General features: G+C 40.2%; 2 protein-coding genes across 4 annotated transcripts in view; one reads left to right on the forward strand and one right to left on the reverse strand.

Annotated features, from left to right (window-relative positions):
• Positions 1–16,247, reverse strand: part of cerk (ceramide kinase) — a 31,182-nt gene extending 14,935 nt beyond the window's left edge. The window contains exons 1-3 of one of the 2 annotated variants that reach the window (XM_058078046.1): positions 15,892–16,247; positions 4,105–4,215; positions 3,538–3,660 (exon numbers count right to left, since the gene is read on the reverse strand). In XM_058078046.1, the coding sequence (XP_057934029.1) occupies positions 3,538–3,660; positions 4,105–4,215; positions 15,892–16,045 (388 nt within the window). In that variant the 5' untranslated portion in view covers positions 16,046–16,247. Of the gene's footprint in view, positions 1–3,423; positions 3,661–4,104; positions 4,216–15,891 lie in introns of those variants that run through there. The other variant, XM_058078047.1, reaches the window with a different exon arrangement.
• The window catches only part of tbc1d22a (TBC1 domain family, member 22a), a 121,965-nt gene that overhangs the window by 25,087 nt on the left and 73,531 nt on the right, over positions 1–23,347 (forward strand). For both annotated transcript variants that reach the window (XM_058078049.1, XM_058078048.1), the window contains exons 2-6: positions 16,685–17,008; positions 17,426–17,482; positions 18,230–18,413; positions 18,485–18,734; positions 20,915–21,097. In XM_058078049.1, coding sequence (XP_057934032.1) covers positions 16,947–17,008; positions 17,426–17,482; positions 18,230–18,413; positions 18,485–18,734; positions 20,915–21,097 — 736 coding nt within the window. In that variant the 5' untranslated portion in view covers positions 16,685–16,946. The remainder of the gene's footprint in view (positions 1–16,684; positions 17,009–17,425; positions 17,483–18,229; positions 18,414–18,484; positions 18,735–20,914; positions 21,098–23,347) is intronic.

Here is a 23,347-nt window from a genome sequence, read left to right on the forward strand (position 1 = left end):
TTTGAACAAATGTATGCCTGACAGCAGCTTGATGGAGTTTTCATTAACAAGAGACCTTTTAAGGAATGCTCAGTCAAAGTGACTGCTCCCCAAAACGTGCTGCTGGGGAAATAAATGGCGACGGCAGTGGGGGGAGCGCGAAGCAATTGCGAGGCACTGCATCATTTGGTGATAAACCTGCAAAAGTGCTGCGACGGAGAATACTAAATGGCTTGTTTATGGCTGATGTAGGGGACCCTTCTCACGCAACAAATGGCGATCCAAAGAGCGTTTGGATGGAATATGAACGCATCGGGAGCACGGTGGAACATGCATGCATAGGTGTTGAAAAAGAACCTGGTTTTTAATGTAATTCATTCATTCATTCATTTTCTACCGCTTTTCCTCACGAGGGTCGCGGGGGGTGCTGGAGCCTATCCCAGCTGTCTACGGGCGTAAGGCGGGCTACACCCTAGACTGGTCGCCAGCCAATCACAGGGCACATATAGACAAACAACCATTCACACTCACATTCATACCTATGGACAATTTGGAGTCGCCAATTAACCTAGCATGTTTTTGGAATGTGGGAGGAAACCGGAGTACCCGGAGAAAACCCACGCATGCACGGGGAGAACATGCAAACTCCACACAGAGATGCCCGAGGGTGGGATTGAACCCTGGTCTCCTAGCTGTGAGGTCTGCGTGCTAACCCCTAGACCACCGTGCCGCCTTTTAATGTAATTACGCCGCAAATTTTAAGTTGTTGTAACACCAGGCTTCGCTACACACCTTAAAAGAAGGCAGTCAGCAGACATGGGAGCAGGAAGTTCGATTTTGTTTTTCTTTAGTGTGAGCGTAATGTTAGCACCGTGGCTTGCATAGCCAACGCTTTGTGTTTATTAATTACCGTATTTTCCGGACTATAAGTCACACTTTTTTTCATAGGTTGGCTGTTCCTGCGACTTATACTCCAGAGCGGCTTATAAATGAAAAAAGTGTTTATGTTACATAAACACTGGACACCTTTTCTGTTCGTTTATTTTTTGTGTAGCTGAATAACCATTGTGTTAGCATATCTTACACCTATTCAGCCTGTTCTCTATTCTTTTATTGTTAGAACTTGCCTTCCAAGAGGATGTAATGTCTGTTTTGGTCAAGTAGTTTGGAAAATAAATTACCCGCAAAAAATGCGACTTATACTCCAGTGTGACTTTTTTCTACCTAATTATGCATTTTTGGCTTTGTGCGACTTATACTCCAGTGTGATTTATATATGTTTTTTTTCTACCTAATTATGTATTTTTGGCCTTGTGCGACTCATACTCTGGAGACATTATAGTCCAGAAAATACGGTTGTAGTGATGTCAGCTTTTAGTGTGTCGTGCGCTAATAATAAATGAGTCGCAGGCCGCAAATGCCCCCCATTGCACCCTAATGTTACGTTCTTTTGTATGTGATACATGGCATCTATTACGGTGGACAAGTGTGGCATTACAGTGCATGTAGAACTTGTTCTAGCCGGCCGTGGACAAACACAACTCATGAGCATTAAAGCTACAAACACACACAATGTTTGTGTTCCCGGTAGGGCCTAGTAAACGCATTCTAAACTATCTAAAATCCAGGGTAACACGCGTCCAATATACTTTTGCGACATCTCCCGAGACTCCTAAAGTTGTCCAGATGACATTCCACAGAGCAGAAATCCATTCATACCGGAGAATACTTTATGCACTCGACACCTTCATTTATACGTCTGTGCCCGAGAGGGACTGTCTGGAAAGAAGACATCCTCAAAGCGACTTATATCGTAGAAGTTTGCCATGAGTCTCCCCTGAGGGTGCAGACAAAAAGACGCCCTCGAAAGAAATCCATGTTTTCTAACGATTATAATGGCTGTGCTGCAAAGTAGAAGACTTCCCATTCAGTGTCTGTTTAACTTGCAATGTTTATACGTTATATCAAATCCTGCAGCAGGGTCGTCTTACACTAAGTTGCAGGACGACTACTACGACTTGTGGAACATGATCAAAATGCAAATTGAGCAGCTACTTTAAGAAAGGTGCTTGTTCTGTTAAAGTGTTGCTCAAGTGACATGTTTAGAGTCGACAAAGTTGCTGTTTGTTATCCCTCATAGTAATAGTAGATGCCCTGCGTTTGTTGCACCGTGAACGTACTCACCGTGAGTTCATTGATGGCTATTTCATGCCCCCTTTTAAAGAGCCTTTCAAGTGCTTTTCATCGTCGAATGGAGGATTCAAGTATTCACTACAATATAACCACACTTACACCAAGCTTTGATGTCAAGTATACGGAGCCACAAAGTATGGGAACATCCCTTGGGCTAAGGAGTTTGAGACCCCTGCACTACAGCTTCATTACCCCTGGTATTGAACTACATTGTCTTATACTGTACTGTACTTAAGGTCTTGACTTTGAGACTTGACTTGAGATTAAAGACTTGCAAAACACAGACTTTCTCAACACCTTACTATGGTAGACACTAGTACTTATGACTTGTAAAGACTCCAACATTTCAAGTCAGTGACTTGGCTTGACCCGCACACCTTTTACTGAAGACGTGACTTGAGATTAAAGACTTGAGACTTGGAAAACACTGACTTTCTCCCACCTCTGGTCAACACTAAACAGTGCTTATAACTCATAAGGAGTCCAACATTTTAAGTCAGTGACTTGACTTGGCTTGAACTCGAACATCTTTACTCTAGACGTGACTTGGGATTAAAGACTTGAGACTTGCAAAACACTGACTTTGTCCCTCCGCTGGTTAACACTAAACAGTGCTTATAACTCATAAGAACTCAAACATTGTAAGTCAGTGACTTGACTTGGCTTGGACTTGAACATCTTTACTCAAGACCTGACTTGAGACTTGCAAAACACTGACTTTCTCCCACCTCTGGTCAACACTAAACAGTGCTTATAACTCATAAGGTCTCCAACATTTCAAGTCAGTGACTTGACTTGGACTTGCACATCTTTACTCAACATGTGACTCGAGACTTGCAAAACACTGACTTTGTCCCTCCTCTGGTAAACACTAAAACAGTGCTTATAACTTGTAAGGACTTCAACGTTCCAATCAGTGACTTGACTTGACTTGGACTCAAACATCTTTACTCAAGACGTGACTTGAGACTTGCAAAACACTGACTTTCTCCATCCTCTTGTAAACACTAAACAGTGCTTATAACTTGTAAGGACTTCAACGTTCCAATCAGTGACTTGACTTGGAGTCAAGACGTGACTTGAGACTTGCAAAACACTGACTTTCTCCCTCCTCTTGTAAACACTAAACAGTGCTTAGAACTTGTAAGGACTCCAACATTTCAAGTTAGTGACTTCAAGCTTGACTCGACTTGGACTTGCACATTGTTACTCGAGACGTGACTTGAGATGAAAGACTTACTTGAGACTTACAAAACACTGACTTTCTCCCACGTCCGCCATCCACTAGCCGTGTCACTGGGACAGTCCAACCATTAAAGTGCATTTTAAAGCCATTGAATTCCCAATAAATGGACGCTTATGTACTTTGCAGTGACAGCTGATCATTGATGGCTTGGATCCATCGCTCGCAAAGTTCCTGATGAGCACAGTGGAAGGTGATATCGCTGCATCGCCACTGATGCTGTGTCATCCTCCTCACGTAGAAGACTGTTGGAAAAAGAGAAACAAAGAGACTCGGTCATGATCTGCTTTTGTTTTGCCTTTGCTGACGAGATGCAGCCATGATAGGATTGAAGGGATGTGTTCAATGACGTCATTATCTTCTTTCCACTCCCAATCAAAGGCTGGTTTTCCCACATTGCTCTACAACCTGGGGCTATTTCTATTATTCCCATTGTTTTAAGACGACTCAGGTGGAAACTTTTCAGTGTCTTTGGAAGTGACGGAAAAACATCTTGCCTACCAGGGCATAATTCACAATCTATTGTGATAAAGTTAGAAATATTCTGCATGAATGCATCTGATGTTTGTGTACATGTTGGCTTTAAATAACACAATAATAAAACATCTTAAAATTATCAAATATGTGAGAAATTGCAGGAATTAACAGGAATTTTCGATGAAAGTAATTCCAATCGTGTATTGAATTACCTGTGAATGCGTATGGATTCTGCTGGAGGTGCTTTGTGGCCTTGGTCTGGTCGCTGACGTGTGTCCTGTGCACGGCCACGATCTCACACACCTGAACAGCGTGGCCTCGAGCTGCCGAGACATTACCACATTCCTAAATTATTCAAGCGGCTTTACAACACCAGCGGACAGTCCTTGTCATGAGGCTTTCCCCTACTTTTTACTTGTTGGCTTGAATACAGATGAATATTGCAGAGGAAATATGAATGATGAAAGGCGTGATTTTGTTATTGCTGGTCATCTGTCGGCTTCAACACAGGCTTTTTACAGTCCATTTATCCAGCTTGTTACAAAATTGTGTTACGGAAGCATAGTGGTGATGTTAACCGGCACTGAAAAGAAGGGGAAGGGAAAAAAGCCAGCCGTGTCCTGAGGGATCCAGCAAGTGTTTACTGAGGAAACTGCATCCTCTTGTTCCCTTTTCCCACGGGAAGAAGATTTTAGGCTGCTAGTTTCTGATGGCTGTGTGATAAAAAGACCTGTGCGGCTTTTAGGAAGGGCTGTTCATTAAAAAAATGTTCAAGTGGAGCGTGATCTGGTTTCTCCGGTCCACAGAGGACACGGTGGATCAGTGTCATCAGACAGCTTGTTGGCAATGACATCAAAGAATGTAATAAGTCTTAATGAAGGACTTGAAAAGACCAGTTGAAGGAAATGAAGGGCGTTGTAGAACAGCAAAAAGTCTCATTGTTGTTGGGATCACACCTAAAACTCCCTTTAAACATGCCTGGAATTCCTAATAAAAACACAGTCTTGGCATCTGTTATTTACTAATGAATCAACAAGAAATCTACTCTATGGAGAATCAACTCTAAATTGGTGCCTTAGTTCTTCAGTCACTACTCTATTCATTAGTCCCTTGTTCGCTCTTCATTAGTTCCTCAGAAACTACTCTGAATTGATGTACCTTTAGCTTCTCAGTAACCACTGTACTCATTATTTCTTCATTAGTTCCTCAGTAACTACTCTAAATGTATGTGCCTTAGTTCACCAGTACATACTCTACTCATTAGTCCCTCAATAGTTCTTTATCAGTTTAGTAACTTCTCTACACACTTCATCAGTAACTACTCTAAATTGATGCACCTTAGTTCCTTAGTAATTACTGTACTCATCTTTATCGGTTTAGTAACTTCTCCACTCATTTGTTGATCAGTAACTACTCTAAATTGATGTGCCTTATTTCCTTAGTAATTTCTCTCTTCATTAGTCCCTCATGAGTTTTTCATTAACTCATCAGTAACTACTCTATATTGATGTGCATTAGTTCTTCAGTCACCACTCTATTATTAATTTTTCCCTTGTTAGCGCTTCAATAATTCCTCAGAAACTACTCTGAATTGATGTACTACCTTTAGCTTCTCAGTAACCACTGTACTCATAAGTATCTCATTAGTTCCTCAGTAACTACTCTATATGTATGTGCCTTAGTTCCCTAGTACATTCTCTACTCATTAGTCCCTCAATAGTTCTTTATCAGTTTAGTAACTTGGCTACTTATTAGTTCATCAATAACTACTCTAAATTGATGCGCCTTAGTTCCTCAGTAACTACTGTACTCATTAGTTCTTCCTCTGTAACTACTCAAATTATGTTCCTTAGTTTCTAAGTAACTACTGTACTCATTAGTTCCTCGTTAGTGTTTCATTAACTCATCAACTACTCTACATTGATGTCCCTTAGTTCTTGAGTAACTACTCTATTCATTAGTACCTTGTTAGCTCTTCATTAGTTCCTCAGAAACAACTCTAAATTGATGTGCCTTAGTTCCTCAGTAACTACTGTTCTCATTAGTTGCTGTTAGTTTTTCATTAACTCATCAGTAACTACTATACAATGATGGGCCTTAGTTCTTTAGTAACTACTCTATTCATTAGTGCCTTGTTAGCTCTTCATTAGTTCCTCAGAAACTACTCTAAATGGATGTGCCTTAGTTCCTCAGTAGGCTACTCCACTCATTAGTTCCTCAATAATTACGTTAACTTGATGTCTTATTTCCTCAGCAACCACTCTACTCATTAGTTCATTTGTTATTCATTCATTCCACAGTAACGACTCTAAATTAATGTTTAGTTGCTCAGTAGCTACTCCACGTATTTGTTCCTCAATAACTATGTTAACTTGATGTCTTATTTCCTCAGTCAGTACTCTACTCATTAGTTCATTTGTTTATCATGCAAGTAATTAAAAAGCGTGGCAAAGAAGGAAGGACCTTACATGCCCTGCGCATTTAGTGACCTCCTCAACAGCGTCGTACGCAGGCATCTCCGCCTGTCTCTCCTGCCAAATTATGAAGTTGATATGGCCAAATGGATGGTGCTCGCCGTCGCTCCCACGACATATTATTTGTCTCTGGGGAGTCTGGTCCTGGAATAGGATTTCATTTCATTCTCAAATAAAAACGATGCGCCATGCAGGCATGAATACCTCGACCACCGTCGATATCCACACTTTGACAAATAGGAGGAAGAGTGATGGCCTTGAGGGGGAAAAATATGACATTCAACAATTGACCGTAAATGGAATGCAGACACAGTGAATGATTTTTTACTACTATCATTGACAGTTTTTCCTGAGGATATACGTATGTGAAATGGCCCTTGAAAACTGCTCGACGCTGAACACAACACAACTTTCTTGCTGACAAGTTATTTAAGGCACGTGTAACAAATAAGCAAATGATTAAAAATGGAGATAACTAATCACAGTTAACACAAGATATGAGATACACTACAACGTGACTTTATCTTCCATAGTTGTTATCTTTATGATAGCGCTGATGCTGCTGCTTTAAAGGGGAACTGCACGATTTTTGGAATTTTGCCCATCATCGACAATCCTTATGAGACATGAACATCTTTCTTTTCTCTCCATTCTAAATATATCAAAACAGATAAAGAGACATCATGAGCAAACTTCTTCTGCATATAAAAGTGTTTTGTTCTTTTTTTTTGCCTATTTTTGCTTTTTTTATTTTAAAAGAATATTTAAACTTTCTAGTAATCTTCATCGAATACTTTTGTAACACTTTATTCCCATATTTTGACTTTATTCCCATAATCTAATATTTTTCCCCAACCAACTTTTCTTTAATATTTCAACTCTACACTACTAAAATGATGTTATTTTTTCTTGTAATATTCCAAATTTATTCTCGTAAAATTTAGACATTTTTCATGTTAATGTCTAATACTAAGAGAACTTTGATCTTAATATTTTTATTTTATAATTGTAAAACTACATCTGTTTTTTCCATATCTGTTGCTGCATTTTACAACTATTTCAAACATAAGTTTGTAAAAAATTACTACTTGCAAAATTAGCAATTTTTTTTAGTAATGCAAAATTACGACTTAAAAAAAATCCTTACTCTAAACCTCACATTACAAGATAATTCTCATAAAATTGCGTTTTCACGGTAGATTACACATTTTTCAGTTAATATTTTGAATTTAGTTTATTTAATAATATTTTTAGAATGAAGGACCGCATATGGCCCTTGGCCTGCAATTTGGACACCCCTGCACACCTGCACAGTCTGGCAGTTTTACGGTCCCTGCCTTTTCTCCTTCGTAGTGGAGTCACATTGCTCTGCCTAGCAACTCGTGGCTGTGATGAACTGCTGCTGTTTGTGTGTAACTGTGCTTCTGCCGCTCCTCTTTGTCCATTTTCTGCTGTTTGGGGCAGCCCTCCGGCCCACCTGGAGTGATTGTGCCACACTGATTCTGCCTAGCAACAAGTGCTAACATCAACATTTGAATGAACCGTCTTTGGCAAGCAAGCAATGACATTCTCCTATCCCCAACGCTGCCTCAGCCACACACACACTTGGATATGCACACACAAGTACACAATAATCCCATCATCACACACACATTCTCCCCAAGTTGTGAGCTGAGTGAAGTCCCCTAAGCTACATGCTAAGCCCTCGGCCATACAAGGCCCAGATCCTCTCTGCAGTGCTCTGACATCCTTTTTTCCTTTGTGCTCCAAAAGGATCTCAGCCACAGTGAGTAGCCTATTCATACGCCGTGTTGCTCAGTCTGAGCTCAAAAGGGCGGCTAACTGCCCAACGTCAGATTTTAGGAGTTGAAAAGGGAGTATGTTAAGAATATCAAGGAAGAAATACTCCCAAGCTGCAAAAGTCAAGTACGAAGAATATTGTACTTTTGGGGATGTTGTAACCCCAAAGATGGACCTTTTTAGAGTGCAATCTGTCCATTGCTTGGAAATACACTACAGAAAAGATACAATGGATGTTACTTTAGACACAAAGGGTTAACTTTTGCTGTCTTTTACGTGAAAGACTCCCTAACTTAGTGGTTCCCATCCTTTTTGCAAATCCTTGAAATCAGTTTCATCCAGCTTTTTGAAATAGTAATATCAAAACTGAATATTTTCTTGAATAAACTCTTGTCCCCCCCGCCCCCAATTTGAAAACCATTGTCCTAAGCCTTAAACATGTAAGAAAAGCATTGTAATCCTCGCATCTGGCATTGTTTGGGACTACTCTCAAGTCAAATCCCTGGTTGTAGGTCTCATGCCGCTGGTTTGTATCCCTTCCACATGAGCAGGATTATAGCATTGCAACATTCATGCTGTAAAACGGGGCTAATGATCACAGTTGTAGTGTGCGGAGTGTTAGACACACAAGGTCACATTTCAATAAGTGACACACTTAAAGGGCTCCGACAATAATTAACAAGAGTTATCATATAACAATGAACCTTCCTGTAACCTGCGAGACCTCACTATAATAACCTCACCACATCATTTATCACAACTGATTGTGTTACGGTTTGGTTATTTTTAGAAGTGTTTATGCTCCTGCTGATTGCCCAAACCAAAGCGGCATCCCATCTGACAGGATTCCTCATACACAAAACAAGGTTTGGCTCTGTCACTTGTATTTAGAGATGTAGATTTAGTTTTTACCCAACCTAACACTCCATCAGTCCTCATCCTATTCATATTCATCTCCAGTTGTGCACCCCCTGCTTGTACACGCTGGATGGGGATGTAATCCCTGTATGGCTGCTGAGAGTTGGCAACAACAAGCACGTTAGAGGGCAAGCCGGCACAAGTTAAAGGAAACGCTTGCTGGTTTTGTTTGTTGTTGCTGTTTTAAGTCGCTCCTATTTTTTTGGTTTTCACATATCTCCTTCCAAGTGGCGTGCAACATGTATATAAGTGAGGAGTGTGTATAAGCCCGAAGAGGTTCTTTAAATAGTCCTTCATCATCATTTGTCCCAAGTCGTAAATTTACATTAATATAGTTTGGCATTTATGAGAATAAAGTCAAAGATTTACGAGACATAAAGTTGTACAAAAGTTTTTTTTTTTCTTGTACATTTACAATTTTATTCTCGTATTCTTGACTATTTTCGTAATCTTGGATTAATTTTGTTTTGTAAATGGATGAAGAATAAAAGGTGGAAAATTATGACAAAAAATATATTTTTTTGAGGAAAAAAAGTTGTAAATTTATGACAAAAAATTTAGATTTTTGAGAAAAGTCATAAATGAAAGTTTTTTTTCTTGTACATTTACTTTATTTTCATAAATGTACAACTTTATTTGTAATCTCCGATTAATTTGTTTTCTAAATGTAGTAAAATAAACTAAATAAAGTTGTACATTTTTGAGAAAAAGTCATGAATTCAAGTTGTTTTCTCGTACATTTACAACCTTATTGTAAATTTAAAACTTTATTTTCAAAATCTCCGATTGATTTTTGTTGTAAATGCACGAGTTGAATAAAGTCGGCCATTTACGAGAAATAAAGTAGAAAATTTACGAGATTAACTTATAATTGAAGAAAAAAGTAATACATTTACAACAGTCGGAAAATAACATGCCAGAGGGAAAATAATATATTCTTGTAAATTTACGAGGAAAACTTTGTAAATGTACGAGAATAAAGTACAATCATGAAAAATAAAGTCGAAAATCTACAAGAATAAAGTTAACTTGCAATAACAAACGTTGTAGTAATATGAGAAAAACGTTGCAACTTTATAACAATGAAGTTGGAATATTACGCGTCAGAGGGAATATTGATTATATTTCCCCAAATTTACGAGAAAAAAGTCATACATTTTTTATGAGGAAAAAGTTGTAGATGACTTGAAATCTCCGATTTACAGATTTATACTCATCGTATAACATGGATTGCATTAATTTATGCACAGGTAAAATGTGAGATCAAAAATGGCTTTTTCAACAAGATATTTGATGTTTCAAGCACTGAAGCGGCAGCAGAGATGCCCGTTTGAAAATGTAATAAAAATGAATACCCTGGAGCACATTTGACACGATAATCATTCAACGCGGAAAAAATGACTTGACATAAAAAAGGCAACGGCACAAAGCGTCCCTATGATGGCGGAAGGGTTCAAATGTGCATCACAAAGATGATAGTGTGCACCAGAAGGTCTTCTCCCTAACCGCTGATTCATTGCGTAATTAGCTGTAGGCCTCTCTCTATTGACTCCAGCTGCAGGTAAATAAATGCAGTCGCAGTAATGAAAGGGCCCGTATTGCTGCCTGTAATGCCGTATAAACCTGCAGTTTAGCCAATCTCCAGCTGTCGTTTTCTGGCATCTCCCTCTCTCCCTCTCCTTGCTCCCTCTGCGCCCATCTCTCAATGAACAGACAGGGCTGTGCATTGAGCACCAGCTTTAGATTACAAAGCACAGATCTGCCTGGGTACACTTGGCAGCGGACTGTCAAACACGACGTGCCGATCGCTCCGCCGCACAATGGGTTTGCTCGACCGATGCTTAGGCAAACAGATGGAGACGAGAGGACAAGCAAGGTGGAAGGTATAACAGGAGTGCAGGCTGTCGCGAGGGGTGCGATGCTTTTTAGCTCCAGCTGGTTAGCCAAGTAAGGAGAAAGAGAGACTGCTCCAGTTTGCACCACCGGAGCCTCCAGTTCTTTAATTGATAGCAGCAAAATGTACCGGTGTAGTCTTGCCTCGCTGAACAATGCAGCTAAACCTGTGTGTCCACGCTGCAAGACAACAACGAGTCAAACAACAAACGACACTGACACACATTTGGGAAGGGCAACAGGAAGCTATGCTTGCGTGCACTTTGCTGTGCAGCAACATGAGAGCCCTGACCTCAAAGCACCATTATCTCTTCCCATTGGTGTGATTGTCAGCTGTCCCAACACTAACAGGACCGCATATGGAAAAGTCAAAGGATAGAGGGCCCATTTTGATTCTTTTTTTAGTTTTTAAAAAGGTTTTGTAGGTATTTAAAGACAAAACCTTGTGTGAGCTTTGTGTTACATGTGACAAACCACGTTAACTACCATTTTGCTTTCCCCCCCATTATTGTTGTTTTTGATTTTTAGAATGTGCTGTGGGCCCCCGGGCTGTAGTTTGGACACTTCAGATGTAGGGTTTTAGTATTTCTTCTTTTTTGTTTTTTTCCCTTTTTTTGCAACTTGTTAACTTCTTTAAAGGCCATATTTGTTTATATGTATTTTTAAATTTATTTTATTATCATGTGTAGCAGTTGACAATTATTCCTACAATTATTACAAGTATTATTTTTTAATATAAATTATAATTTTTGTATTCCTGTAATTTATTTTAGGACATTTTATTTGGTTATATATATATATATATATATATATATATATATATATATATATATATATATATATATATATATATATATATATATATATATATATATATATATATATATATATATATATATATATATATATATATATATATATATATATATATATATATATACAGTGAAGAAAATAAGTATTTGAACACCCTGCTATTTTGCTATTTCTCCCACTTAGAAATCATGGAGGGGTCTGAAATTTTCATCGTAGGTGCATGTCCACTGTGAGAGAGATAAACTAAAAAGAAAAATCCAGAAATCACAATGCATGATTTTTTTAACAATTTATTTGTGTGATACAGCTGCTAATAAGTATTTGAACACCTGAGAAAATGAATGTTAATATTTGGTACAGTAGCCTTTGTTTGCTATTACAGAGGTCAAACGTTTCCTGTAGTTTTTCACCAGGTTTGCACACACTGCAGGAGGGATCTTGGCCCACTCCTCCACACAGATCTTCTCTAGATCAGTCAGGTTTCTGGGCTGTCGCTGAGAAACACGGAGTTTGAGCTCCCTCCAAAGATTTTCGATTGGGTTCAGGTCTGGAGACTGGCTGGGCCATGCTAGAACCTTGATATGCTTCTTACGGAGCCACTCCTTGGTTTTCCTGGCTGTGTGCTTCGGGTCGTTGTCGTGTTGGAAGACCCAGCCACGACCCATCTTCAATGCTCTGACAGAGGGAAGGAGGTTGTTCCCCAAAATCTCACAATACACGGCCCCAGTCATCCTCTCTTTAATGCAGTGCACTCGTCCTGTCCCATGTGCAGAAAAACACCCCCAAAGCATGATGCTACCACCCCCATGCTTCACAGTAGGGATGGTGTTCTTCGGATTGTACTCTTCATTCTTCTTCCTCCAAACACGCTTATTGGAATTATGACCAAAAAGTTCTATTTTGGTCTCATCTGACCATAAAACTTTCTCCCATGACTCCTCTGTATCATCCAAATGGTCATATGCAAACTTAAGACGGGCCTTGACATGTGCTGGTTTAAGCAGGGGAACCTTTCGTGCCATGCATGATTTCACATCATGACGTCTTAGTGTATTACCTACAGTAACCTTGGAAACGGTGGTCCCAGCTCTTTTCAGGTCATTGACCAAGTCCTGTCGTGTAGTTCTGGGCTGATTCCTCACCTTTCTTAGAATCATTGAGACCCCACGAGGTGATATCTTGCATGGGGCTCCACTCCGATTGTGATTGACCGTCATGTTTAGCTTCTTCCATTTTCTAATGATAGCTCCAACAGTGGACCTTTTTTCACCAAGCTGCTTGGTAATTGCTCCGTAGCCCTTTCCAGCCTTGTGGAGGTGTACAATTTTGTCTCTGGTGTCTTTGGACAGCTCTTTGGTCTTCGCCATGTTACAAGTTAAAGTCTTACTGATTGTATGGGGTGGACAGGTGTCTTTATGCAGCTAACGACCTCAAACAGGTGCATCTGATTCAGGATGATACATGGAGTGCAGGTGGACTTCTAATGGGCAGACTAACAGGTCTTTCAGGGTCAGAATTCTAGATGATACACAGGTGTTCAAATACTTATTTGCAGCTGTATCACACAAATAAATTGTTAAAAAATCATGCATTGTGATTTCTGGATTTTTCTTTTTAGTTTATCTCTCTCACAGTGGACATGCACCTACGATGAAAATTTCAGACCCCTCCATGATTTCTAAGTGGGAGAAATAGCAAAATAGCAGGGTGTTCAAATACTTATTTTCTTCACTGTATATATATATATATTAGTGTGTATATATATATATATATATATATATATATATATATATATATATATATATATATATATATATATATATTAGTATATATTACAAAATTATAATTTAAAAAAATAATACTTGTAATAATTGTAGGAATAATTGTCAACCGCTACACATAATAATAATAATAATAATAAAAAACAAAATAAAGAAATAAATAAAGAAATAAAAATATAATGTTGCTTTTTTAATCTGTATCGTTAATTATATAGTGGTGTTATATATTCCCCACAATTATACTTGTTTTTAATTTTTAAAAAATATATCTTTTAAAAGTATTTATTTGTGATAGTTATTATATAAATGATTTTTTTTACCTGTAAAATTCTCCATGGAAACTTTAATGGTGTCGAGTTTTGCCTGTATTTACTCCATAGCTCTAAGTGATTCCATGCCTGTAATGCATGGGATCTGTTTCCAGCTTTACCTTTAACCGAAAAGCCAATATCCAGACACCACCCCCCCTCCGGGCCAACAGGGAGATATGTGAGGCTTACGGGGGCTGCAGATAGAAGGCGACTGAGGCTAAAGCATATACCATGACTTATTCAAAGATCTTCCCTCAAGATGGGAGTTTGCATTGTATATCCGAGGAGGGATTGGGGGCATTATGTGGGCATTGACTGGAGACTTGCACTGTAATGATTGGATTTTGTTTGGGGTGTGTGTGTGTGTGTGTGTGTTGCAAACTCAGGATACCTTCTCTTTCTTGTGACTGACAGATGCTCTTCTTCAAGCAAATCCATGCAACAAGACAGGTTCACTGCTCATAACCATTCCTCTTGGCATTTCCACACACTAGCTTGAAGTTTAAAGAGAGGGCAAACACGGAAAATAGTCCAAAATGGACCTGCAGTGTTCCACCACATTTGAAGTGATGCTGCTTGATGCAAGCTGTCGATAAACTCGGATGCGGTCTTGCATCCATTGACTTTCTCCTGATATCTTCCAATCCCTCCCACTCCTCATTTGCATACCGAGCAGGATTACATCCAAAACTGTGGGCAGGGAACCAGCACCCTGCATCTTACTAACAAACAAATGTCCCTGGGATGTTTTTACACCGTCAGGTTACGGCATCATGGTTCCAGCAATAACCGGAGGGTGTTTTGACGTGTCCAAGTTGAACACTGGCTCAATAAAAGGATGTGTTTTTATAGCAGGTTATTATAGGGCGCTGGATACCACTTTGCAGAAGGTCAATGGCCATCGGTTTAAGCTAAAGTGTGCAGTGCCAGCTGTAATCGCTCCAGTAGTTATGCTACAATAATAATTGCAGTCCAAGGAACAGATGAACAAACATTAGCCCCTCTGGAGTTAATACAGATGTCTGCGTTGGTGGAGGGTGCCAACATTTCCAGTGCTGCTCCAATTGGCGTGGGTAAGCTAACTAATGGACCATCATGTCCAACACACTGTTGCTAGGCTGAGTCAAATTCATGCGGACATTACAGAAGTTAGTTGGACCAATAGGAAGTAATGCAAGTCAGCACAATGTACACACAAAGTTATGTCAGACAAAGATAAACTTAATTACAATTAAATAACAACCTCCCCCCCAAAAATACATTTATAAAATAATAATTAGAAAATACTATAATAATTTAAATGTAATAATAATAAATAATACTCTAATGTAATTTAATTTAAATTTAATTTCAAGATGTTAAGTGTTGAAAAATCAATTAAAAAATATATATACTCATAATAAATGTTTGAAATTAAAATTAACCACTAAACAGATTATTTTACAGGGAAAAAAATATTAATGGTATTAAAGTAATAATGGATTTAAATTTAAATACATTTATGTAAAAAAATAATAGAAAATGAATGTTGACTGTTACACATTTTATTTTTCATATAAAAAGTGATACATCAATAATTTTTCCTAATAAAAAGTAGTAAAAATAATACAAATATATATTTTTTAAAACGTTATTTAAAACTTTGCTAAAAATACAGTAAAAATGCTTGAAATAAGTGTGAGTAGGCTGACCGCTACTCGCATTCTAAAGCTTTAGAATTAAATTTCAAAGTATATAAAGTATATAATATATTGTGTATATATAATTAAAAAGCTAAATAAATAGCTGTATTATATTAACTCATACATGACAAAACTCAAATGCCTAGGGGAAGTTATAATAGAAGAAAACAAATTGTTGATCTTTTTGCAAAACAAAAATATTTGGATAATAATTTCCAACTGCTGGACCTTTTTTTCAAACTTGCAATAACTTCTAAAGGAAGACCGTGCCATTACATAGTAGAGTATTTATACAGTATATAATGCATCACTTCTGCATAGACCTACCTGTTTGGGATATGCTGCTGATGCCAGAACCTCTATTACTTCTGTTGCTCCCAATGTCCTTCCATTTCAGAAAGTCACAAAAAAGGGTCACGTCTACTTGTCTGTGGTTGTGGAAAAGCTGTGAGGACAGTAGTTTGGGATGTTGATGGTCCATTGTTTAGCTCTCTGATGTCAACTTTGTAGCTGCTCCCATGACAGAATAAGTGCTGTGAGCGTGTGTAGTTGTGAGCGTGTGTGAGCGTGTGTTGTCCCATCCCAGTGGGACAATTGAGAGCAAAGATTGTGCGTCAGGAGGATGACTCACTCTTGAGAGGTTAAAAAAAATGTTTGTGAAGCTTGTTGAACCACTATATCATCACTTAACTAAGTATTCGGGTTTAGTTGTATTTCATCTGCTGTTTTTGTCACATTCACAGAGTTACATTGTTTCAGGAAGTGGGGCAGAGTGAATGTTCATTGCCTCCATTTTCACAGGCTATGTTCTCGACCTGAGAGACAAAAAAAACACTACATCAGCACAATGTGCACACTTCCTTCATAACTCAAAGCAGCGGCTTTTCCAGTCTGGCCGGTTCAATGGGAAATTCACAATACACAAAACGATACGCATACTTTCTGTGCATTGGTGTGTCATGAAGTTATGTGTTGTTCTGTGCTTGTACCCTGACATTTTTTTCTTTTTAGACAATCCCAGTGTGGATTATTGTAATGGTTAATACGTCTATTTGTCCCCTTTCCCTTTTTGTGCCCCGGATGCTGGTGGTCTCTCATGATTTGACACCGATATTGTCAGCAAAACCATGGCAGTGAACTCGACGTCATCATCTTATCAAGCCACATAAAGGAAGATCTCACTTCTGATTGGTTGACGACAAGGAAGTGCCGCTCCAGCCAATCACACACTCGTTTACTCGCCGACTCGCCAGTACCAACATGGCAGCGCTCTGAGTTCTGCAGGAAGGAAACAGTAGTAAATAAAGGCACATTTGACGTTTTAGTCGTAGCGACAGCGTCCGGACGTCTGTGTTTACGACTGGGTGGACCTGTGAGGGAAAATGTCGAGTGACGGGAGTAAAAAACAGTTCTGGAAAAGAAACGCAGCTAAGGTTCCTGGCAGGTAAGTGACGTGTTCCCTTACGTCTGGCTAGATTAGCTTAGCTAGCCTGATTCACTTCACTGCTGTGATTTAGCCGCAAGTTTCACTTTCAGTCTCTGTCAAGCTGTTTTGCATAGCGTTTGCGACTTTTAACAACATTTGCATTATTCGGTGACTATTATGTATTAGCCACATTGATGCTTTTGACTCGTTTGTAGCAGGCTTAGAGATGCGTTGCTAATAGCGGCTAGCATCCCATCAAGTGTTCCACAGTGCAATTACTCACTAATAACACAACAACCACAAGACATGAGAAGCTGTTTTACTGCAAAATGTCATACTGAATATATAGTTAGAATTTACTTGGTTTACCAAAGCTAGAGTGCATGAATGGCTTGACAAATCAGTTCATTGAGTCTCTTTTTCTCACTTTCTCAGCATTCAGCATGTGTATGGCGCACAACATCCACCTTTCGATCCACTCCTCCATGCTAAGTAAGTTGGAATCACTGTGTTCACTAAGATGTGGTACATTGTCATCACCTCACTTTACCCACCGTTTATGCTTCATATTACTCAACCTGCACAACCTGATTTTGCCATCATAGGTTACCCCACTATGTCCAGGATGCAGTTTTATTTCGTTAGACACAATTTATTTGACTTATTAAATCCCAAGAGCTGATGTTTCTTTATAATTATCAGTAATGATGGACAATCATGTAACTTTAGCTTTTGTTTTTTGCATACCGCCCTGCAAATTAAGTGAACCTACCAGAAAATCTGGTTGAACCGCTTTGCAGAAAACGAATGGAGCTTGTTTCATTTTATACTGGTTGCTAGGATTTTCTGTTCAATCTTTACAAATTGAAAAAAAACAAAAAACAATCTTCTTCCTCATAGTTTATGTCAGTGGTTCTCAGCTGGTTTGGCTGCGGGACCCACCATCTCCCTTCAATGACAAGTTTGGGGTAGTTGAATCAGAGCCTTTTGCACATTGGATGAGAAGTGAAACAAGAAGTTCTAAATCAAGTGAGTCCACTTGCTGTGATTCAACTCTCAGTAAGTGTAATAATAGGCGGACCATTTCTTCTGGAAACCACCCCTCTGTCTGGGCCAATGGCTCACCCATGACCTTTACACCGTGTAAAAAATTAACGAATAGCGAGATTCAGTTCAATATGAATGCTCATTGTTTGAGCCACAGTTTGCTAACGTTGCCATACCTTTCCTGCCATCTAGCTTGATCAAAGCAGGCAGCAAGCCGTCTCCCAGCACGCCTGGCAAGCCCAAGAAGGCCACAACTTTCCAAGAGTTTGAGAGCATCACCAGCGACGCCTGGGACGTCGGCGATGACGACGACGAGCTCCTGGCCATGGCTGCGCAGAACCTTAACATTGAGGTTGTCATGGAGACGGCCAATAAGGTACTGACTTGATGCTTAGCTTATACATGCTAAAGAACAAGCAACATCCTTTTACAATATCTTCTGTGTAGGTGATCGAGAATCACAGCAAGCTGCAGGAGAGACAGAAGCTGGACGACACCACGGAGTCGCCTCAGAGAGGGGATGACGACACGCAAGAGGTGGAAGATGAGGAGGAAGAGGAAGAGGACGATGAGGATGACAGAGTGGAGGAGGGTGACTTGACCAGTCCGGAGGTTTTGTTTCCGTTCCAGAGCAGTCCCGACACCGAAGGACGCTTGGTTAAATCCCATAGTGAAGCTCCTATTGGATCATCGAAAGGTTAGCCAGAGGATTTCCTTGTTCATCTATCACCTATGTCAGTGCTTCTCAATTGGTGGGGAAAATTATGATTAAAAAAAAAACAGCTAAAAATGCCCGCAAGGCATGCTGGTTAGTCCAGCTGCAACAACAAAATGAACTATGACTAAAACACTCCCTGACGACTTTGTCAACGTTTTTTCTAATCAAGCAAAAATGAGACCAACACAGCAGATGTTGGCTGAGTGAGTACCACATGCTACCCAGCATGCCTTGTGACGGGACTGTATGGGTTTAATTATGGCATGGGCATTGTGCATAGATAGTATGTATTTGTATGCACACGTGATGCAGTCAGTCGGTTATGTTGTACGTGTGTTGTATGAATCGCCTTTTTGTACAAGATTCTGATTATAGCCTTGATGTTAAAGGTTTAAAAAAACATTTGGAAATGCCCGGTGGACCAGATTAAGATGCTTGACGGCCATGATGTGGCCCGCAGGCCGTAGTTTGCTAACCACCGTTGTAGCGTGTGTCGACAGCCTTATCTCACCACAACCTCAAGTGATGTTTATTATATCATGATATCATACTATAAATGCAAAAATGATGCAAATTCTTTCTGGCAGCACATCATTAGAGAGACATGCTAACTTGATGACAGGTCGAAATGTATTTTCTTTGATCTTTAAAGCGGCGCCGATTTATTACATCGAATATTCCGGAAGCAGGCGCTTGTTATTCGGTGGCAATTATCTTTCTGTCGACATGTACACTTGTCAAGGGTTTCAATGAAGAGGTTTTTAAGGTTGCCGTGTAGTGTAGCATCAACAGTCGACGACGTGAGCGTCTGGCTGACTGTCGGCTCGTCTGCCATCGCCGTGTTCTGATTACATAAACAGCCGATTGCCCTCAAGCGCTTCCTCTCATCTCCTCAGAGAGGATGAGGCACAGGCCCACACGCGCCGTCAGATCGCGTGGATATGCGCATATGTAAGACAAGTTATTTTACACCTTGAGGGAGCATGATGCAAAACAACATATTAGGAATGCAAACCTGAATAAATGAATGCAAGATTCATTCAGCAGGTGGGTAAACAGTGGTGTCACTCCACTCCAAGAATTTTGGGGACAAAATTTCCACCACCACCTGCAGCTTGCACACAGCTCGTCTTTTCTTCTGTCTTTTGGAGCGCATCTGGAACAACATGTGGGCCTCGACAGAGTGAATTAATGTGTTTGTCTCCCCTACTGTGGATGCTTTACACTTGAATCACGCTCATCTCACAGCAGCTCATTGCAAAAAAAAAAAAAAAACCTGCCACCAACACTAATTACAGTCATTTCCACCAGGCGGGGGGAAAAAGACATGCTTGGAGCAAGACAACAAAAAGAAAAATGGTCACACGGCTTTCAAAATTGAGTTTACTATGGCGTGGTGCAATGTAGTACACAATCTTGCCTTTGGAATATTCCTACCCGCTAATGTAAAATGGGTCATTCTTTTGATAAAGCCCTATTTAAGGAGTCGGCTTGAAATAGTCTTCTCAAAAGGAACTATTCATTGTCATGCTGAAGAGATGCATTCATTCACATACTTTCGGTATCCGGTTCCGATATACAGTATGGGACCAGTGCTGTTGGACTGTAGCCCCCTTTCCACAACTAAGCTTTCCTCAACACTTACCATAAAATGATGACGCAACTCCACAATAGAAGGGGGGCATGTTTGGTGCAGTTTTAAGCAGAAAAAACGGCCACAAGGTGGCAGAAGTGTATTTTATAAGAGCTCAGCCTGCATCTTTACTTATTTTTTATTATTTATTGAAATGCATGTCTGCAGCAACCAGGAAGTGAAGTCATATTGGTGTGTTGTGCAAAGGAGGAGACTATGACAGAAATGGAGGTGGAAATGCTCAGAAAAAGTGGTGTTGTTATTATATTTCAAGAACATCAGTGGTTTAATGAGTGAAACAAAGGAACTGAATGACGGCACATCTGTACACTGACTTCTGTTAAATATATGCAGGTTTCATTTCTATAGTACTGTCCCGTGAGAAGCTATACTGTATTAAAAATGGCTGGCGATATATGGTTTACTGTTGAATGTCAGTCTCAAAAGGGAAATGACTAATTAGTCATGTGTGTTTATGCTACCTTTTGCCCTCCATCATCTCTCACCTTCTTTCCTCTTGTGCCAGAAACAGCAGGTGAGCACGCCGCCCTCTACAGACAACGCTCTCTGCCCCACCGGCCCCCCGTCATCCCGCTCGTAGCTCGCATGGCTGACCAGAACACATCAGGCACTCCAGCCATGACGGAGAGGGAGGCGTCACGTCTAGATAAATTCAAGCAGTTGTTGGCTGGACCCAACACAGATCTTGGTAAGAGATTCTTCTCATTTCCTTTTCTTTTTTGTATCCTCTTGGATCTCAGCTGCTCTTTCCTGTTCACTTGCTCCGCCAGCTGTGCTGCACTTTTTAACGATGCAGGGCACAGAGGTGGTGGAAAGTCATGCAGCCATCTGGACGTGCAGATTACGACACGGCAAAACAGCGCCACATACAACAACAAATGACGAGCCATTGTTCCAAGCAAACGGGCCTCTGTTATTAATCCAAACCCAGGTGTCACCCTTTTTGTCACCCTGACATTAAAGCGTGCAGAGTGGCCCCTCCTAAAAGTGGAATTTTTGCATGAAATTATAGTTTTCACGACTGTGAATATGTCCTAAATTTTGTTGAGTCTGGTTTTGGTGGGTATTGGATAGGGTATATGGGAAGCAGAGCTATATAGGCAGAACTGATGGTATAGGATGACGTGTTTAATGGTCCCAGTTGCACTGCATTAAAGCCACTGTCCTTAAAAGGAGGTCATTGTCCCAGTACTCTCTAACAAGCACACACTGGGAACATGCAAACTGACACTGAAAGGGGGTGGATGACGCCCCCTTGTGTAAAAGAGCAAATCAGCCAACTGTCCTTGAGCCAAAAGAAGGCATTCGGGGATGATCAATTGGGTCGGTTTTTCCCTTGAATCCTGCAATTAATCGCAGAGGTAGCTTTTTTTTTTGGTCTTTTTTTAGGTGGACAGGGCTGCCAGTCTCTGGAGCTTCTAGTTTGTTTTTTGTCCCAGTGTTGCCATTAACACACTCAAGGGTTTTAGTTGTACTCTTCATGCTTCAAGTCATTTGATACGACTTTCCTAGCAAAACTGCTAGTATGACATAAATTGAATCGAGGTGAGAAGCATGACGGCGGTATTATCTGCTTACTCATTGCGATGTCTTTTTTTGACACACTATCCTTCACTCACTCCTCGCTTTCCATGGAGCCCGGTGGCAGCAGTCTGCTTAGCATGTAAGGTCGTGCAAAGGGTGATGACCTGTGCATTTGCCAGAGTGCACTGATTGATGTCAGGTGGGTTCCGGCTAATTATTCCTGATGTCCTGAGGCGAGTCTGTCTGTCGTGTGATATGGGGGCTGCAGTGCTGCCCACAGTGTGTGCTCTGAACCTGAGGGGAAACAACCAGACCACCTTTTCTTACTGTAACTCAACAGCTATACATCATTTGGGCCTTTACTAGGACTTTAAAGAGCAAAAGCTGGTATTATTGGTGGATACTGTTGCTATGGCAATGTTCCCTCATCCCCCCCCCCATCATCATCATCTTTCTTGTCATTTTATCAGTGTTTCATCAAGTTGTCTCCTCCTCATCTTTTCACTGTCTTTGCTGTGGCCGGCAGCATTCAGTTCCCACTCACAAACATCCCAAAAGACAAATGAAGTTACACCACACCACCACAAACAATTGAAGATTACACAAAAAAAGAATGCGTTCACACACTTTCTTCTTCCCTTACTCCTCAGTTGGGGGTGCTGCAGCGCTTTCTTGTGGTTTTATTGCCACCACGATTAAAGCAAGCTTCACAGCAGTGACTTGCAGGTCGCTACTTGCTGCTGTGCCATATGATATAGTCATACCATCAGCACTGTTCCCATGCCAAATGGTGATGTAAGTCACTTTAATGCAGTGCTGATGATGCTTTGCTTTGTCTATGCACTGCCGTTTTAGTGGCGTCTGGCACTGTAAATGCACAGAAGCCGGAATGCAGCGCTGCTCCATGCATCAATTTGATTAAAAATTTTATGGATTGCAAAAGAATATGTAGTAGTGTCAATTCTCTCCTGACACATTTTGGATTTCTATTTCTGTAACTGCTAGCAATCCCGCACACGAGTATCCGTGGCTGTAATTTGGCTGTCTTTATTTGTGCTCAGTGGGTGAATTGCATAATGTGAGTATTTTTTTTTTTTTTGACACACTCGGTATTGGTAGCGTTTGCCACACACAGATTTCTGACTTGTGCAGCTCATGTTTGCACGGTGGTAGCTCATTATCCTCAGATTTCACTGAGCATATTAATTACTTGTTCTTTTCTTTCTTCAGCTGTTGCACACAGTGTAATTATACTTGTAAAACTAACACAGCTGATTGAGAAAATGGCTGAATTGCACTCAAAAAGGCTTTCAATTATATTTTTCCAGACGCTTCTGATAATATTTCAAGTAAAAAGACAGCTATCACACACTTATGTATGCCCAGTGTCCTCTTCCCACCATCTGTGCCATCA

The sequence above is a fragment of the Doryrhamphus excisus genome, chromosome 7 (assembly GCF_030265055.1).
Source record: "Doryrhamphus excisus isolate RoL2022-K1 chromosome 7, RoL_Dexc_1.0, whole genome shotgun sequence".
NCBI lineage: Eukaryota > Metazoa > Chordata > Actinopteri > Syngnathiformes > Syngnathidae > Doryrhamphus > Doryrhamphus excisus.